Below are 3729 nucleotides of genomic sequence, written 5' to 3'. Positions count from 1 at the left end.
GCCGGCCGTACGAATCGTCCACGAAATGGCGGACTCCAAAACAAAACTGGAATTTCAATTGGGCATAGACGACTGGGAACTGTACACGGAACGCCTAGAACTGTATTTCCAGGCAAACGACGTGGAGGAGGACCGACAAGCCGCGGTGCTATTAACGAAGATAAGTCCGGACACATACAAGCTGGTCAGGGATTTGTGCGCCCCGGTAAAGCCTAAAGAGAAATCATTCGCGGACCTGGTCAAATTGGTAAAGGACCACCTTAATCCGAAACGATCAGTGACCGTGGAGAGATGCCGTTTCAACGCGGCAGAGCAATCGGCCACGGAGACGATCACAGAATTCGTAGCAAGATTGAGAGGAATGGCTACGCATTGCGAATTTACCGACTTGAACTCGGCACTACGCGACAGACTGATATGCGGCCTGAGAAGTCATTCCACCAAAACCCTACTATTGCGGGAAGACAACCTCACCCTGGACGCAGTATATAAGTTAGCAATCGCAGTCGAAGCAGCGGAAAAGAACGCGGCCACCGTAGGCAAGCCGCAGCAAGGGGCATTCAGCAACGACGAAGTCAATTTCGTTCAATTTGAGAGATGGCGCGAGGCCCAAGCAAACAGAAGCGGCAGAGGACGCGGCCAGAGTAGCAACAGAGGGACACCTCATCGGCAAAGGGGAAATAACCGAGGCATTCCAGGCACACGAGGAGGCAGCGGTAGAGGGGCAGGCAGCACCAGTCAAGGAACAGGAAGAGACGGGGCACGAGGTAACTGTTATTGTTGTGCTCAGCCTAACCATCTGGCCCGACACTGTTTCCACCGATACGATACTTGCGGGGCGTGCCATCGCAAGGGGCACATCACCGCCGCGTGCCGCACTAGAAATGACGTGCAGCAGGTAGAGGAATCGACAGGCCAGGAGCACAAGGGGGCTGTCGAAGGAGAAGAGGAAGCCGACTACTCCAGCGATTTTTACGTCATCGATGTCAGCAACGAGCCGCCGCAGACCGAGCAGACGAGCGCGCAGACGATAGTGGGTAACGTCGCAAGCAAAAATGTATCAACGGCGCCGCTAGCGTTGAATGTTAAATTAAACAATACAGACGTAAAGATGGAAGTAGACACGGGCGCGTATATTTCCGCGATGTCCAAAACGACAAAAGATAAATTATTCCCCCATATTGAACTAGAAAAACTGAACAAAACATTCAACGCTTACGGCAAAGTGAAGCTAGAGCACGAAGGGGTGCTCCGAGGTATCAAAGTCGAAATCGATGAGGCCATAGCCTATTTAGATTTGGTAATTATGTCACGACCAGGGCCGACTTTGATAGGGCGACAATGGCTGGATGCGCTGGGTATGTGGCCGCCGAGCCTGACAGCTAAGCCAAGCGCCGTGCTGCATGTAAACACCGCGAAACGCGATAACACAACGGCCGACTTGACACGTAAATTTCCAAACCTGTTTGGTCCGGGAGTAGGTAAATTCAATAAGGGGGAATTGGACTTAGTACTGAGGGAAGGCGCGCGCCCCGTAGCTATGAAAGCGCGGAAATTACCGTTTGCAGTGGCGGCGAAAGTGGAGGACGAGATTGATCGATTGGTAAAATTGGGGCATTTAGAAAAAGTCGATGTTTGCGTATGGGCGACACCCATAATTCCAGTAATATAGAAAAACGGCGCCGTGAGAATTTGCGGAAACTTTAAAATAACAGTCAACCCGCAATTGATCATTGATCGCCACCCACTGCCGCTGACCGATGAAATTTTCGCCACACTAGGAGGCGGAGAACGATTTTCTGAGATCGACCTGGAGCACGCGTACATGCAAATGCCGGTGAAAAAGAGCTCGCGCGAGGTACTTACAATAATCACACACAAAGGATTGTTCCGATACACTAAACTGCCGGAAGGTATCGCATCAGCTCCCGGAGAGTTTCAAAAGACAATTGAGCTCGTATTGGCAGGAATTAAAGGTTGCGTCGCGTACCTAGACAACATCTACGTAACCGGTAAAAATGACAACGATCACCGTCAAACATTGTACGAAGTATGCGCGCGATTGGAACAGTCCGGGTTAAAAGTTAATGTGGACAAATGCGCGTTTTTCGAAGAAAAGCTTCAAGTATTGGGATTCGTAATTGATAAAACAGGGTTACACAAAGCGAGAGATAAAATAAGGGCCATGATAGATGCACCGCGTCCCACTAACCTTAAACAATTGAATTCATTTATCGGACTAATCACGTATTACGCCCGGTTCCTGCCGAATCGAGCTGAAAAACTCCGGACGCTGTACGACTGCGCAAAGCAGACCGAATTTCGGTGGGACCTCGAGTGCGAAAAAGCGTTCAAATGGGTAAAGAACGAGCTGATATCGCCGAAAGTACTTGCGCACTATAACCCGAGCGAACAATTGGTTCTCGCCTGCGACGCATCGGCTTATGGCCTGTCAGCAATCTTGTCCCATCAATACAAAGACGGGACAGAGCGTCCCATAGCGTACGCGTCGAAGCTAATTCCCGAAAAAGAGAGACACAGAGCGATAATCGACAAAGAGGCAAGCGCCATTATTTTCGGGTTCAAGAAGTTTTACAACTTCGTTTTCGGCCGGGACATAATCCTAAAGACAGACCACAAACCGTTGGTATTCATTTTCGGTCCTAAACAGGAAATTCCCCTAACCACCACCAGTAGATTGCAACGCTGGGCTTATTTCCTGTCACGTTTTTCCTACAGAATTATGTATGTTAAATCTAGCGAAAACGGAAACTGTGATGCATTGTCGAGACTCCCAATCCACGACGGGTTGCAGATTTTCGACAACGAGTTCACAGCAATAAATTATGTCAACGAAGCATTGGAATCCGTGGATACCGCGGTCGTGGCGCGAGAAACAAAGAAAGATAACACACTCGGTAAGATTGTGCGATACATTTCATGTGGCTGGCCAGCGACGAACGACCTATTAGACTACGAGAAAAAAATTCACGCGAAAAGAGACGAGTTGGCCGTGGAGAAAGGGTGCATACTCTGGGGGTACAGAGTACTAATCCCCGAATCACTAAAGGGGCATGTACTGACTGAACTACACGCGTCGCATTTCGGAATAGTGAAAATGAAAATGATAGCAAGGTCGTTCGTCTGGTGGCCCGGCATAGACAAAGAGCTCGAAAACGTAGCGGCGGCGTGTGCTATTTGCGTGAGGGAGAGAAAAGCGCCGAATGCGACGCCGCTCACACCGTGGCCGTGGCCGGAAAAGTTCTGGAGCAGAATCCACTGCGATTTCTTGGGACCATTCTTCGGTCACATGTACTTGGTCATACTAGACGCGCACTCCAAGTGGCCCGAGATCGCGGACATGAAGACATGCACGCAGACCCCGCGCGTGATCGAGGAATTCAGAAAAGTGTTCGCACGGTTCGGGCTACCTAGACATGTGGTCTCCGATAACGGTCGTCAGTTCACTTCCACGGAGTTCCGAGAATTCCTGGCTAAAAACGGTATTAAACAAAGTTTCTCGGCGCCACACCATCCAGCCTCGAACGGCGCAGCAGAAAATTTCGTGGGCATTTTCAAAGACAAGGTAAGGAAGATCGTCAAGGGAGGAAAACCTGTCGAATACGCGATCGAGTTGTTTCTTTTTGATTATCGGGCTACCGAACACTGCACTACAGGCCGTAGCCCGGCCTGGATGGTGTCGCGGCGAGAATTGAGGACGCGCTTCGA

General features: G+C 50.2%; 1 protein-coding gene across 1 annotated transcript in view; it reads left to right on the top strand.

The window, feature by feature from the left end:
- Positions 1-1818: 1818 nt before the first annotated feature.
- LOC105555886 (uncharacterized protein K02A2.6-like) overlaps positions 1819-3729 on the top strand; it is a 3179-nt gene continuing 1268 nt past the window's right edge. The window contains exon 1 of the mRNA XM_012002928.1: positions 1819-3729. Within this exon, the coding sequence (XP_011858318.1) occupies positions 1826-3729 (1904 nt within the window). The 5' untranslated portion in view covers positions 1819-1825.

The sequence above is a fragment of the Vollenhovia emeryi genome, unplaced genomic scaffold (genome assembly GCF_000949405.1).
Source record: "Vollenhovia emeryi isolate VEMERY1.0 unplaced genomic scaffold, V.emery_V1.0 DF940585.1, whole genome shotgun sequence".
Taxonomy (NCBI): Eukaryota; Metazoa; Arthropoda; class Insecta; order Hymenoptera; family Formicidae; genus Vollenhovia; species Vollenhovia emeryi.
Note: the sequence above shows the minus strand (reverse complement) of the source record. Positions and strands in the feature narration are given on the sequence as shown.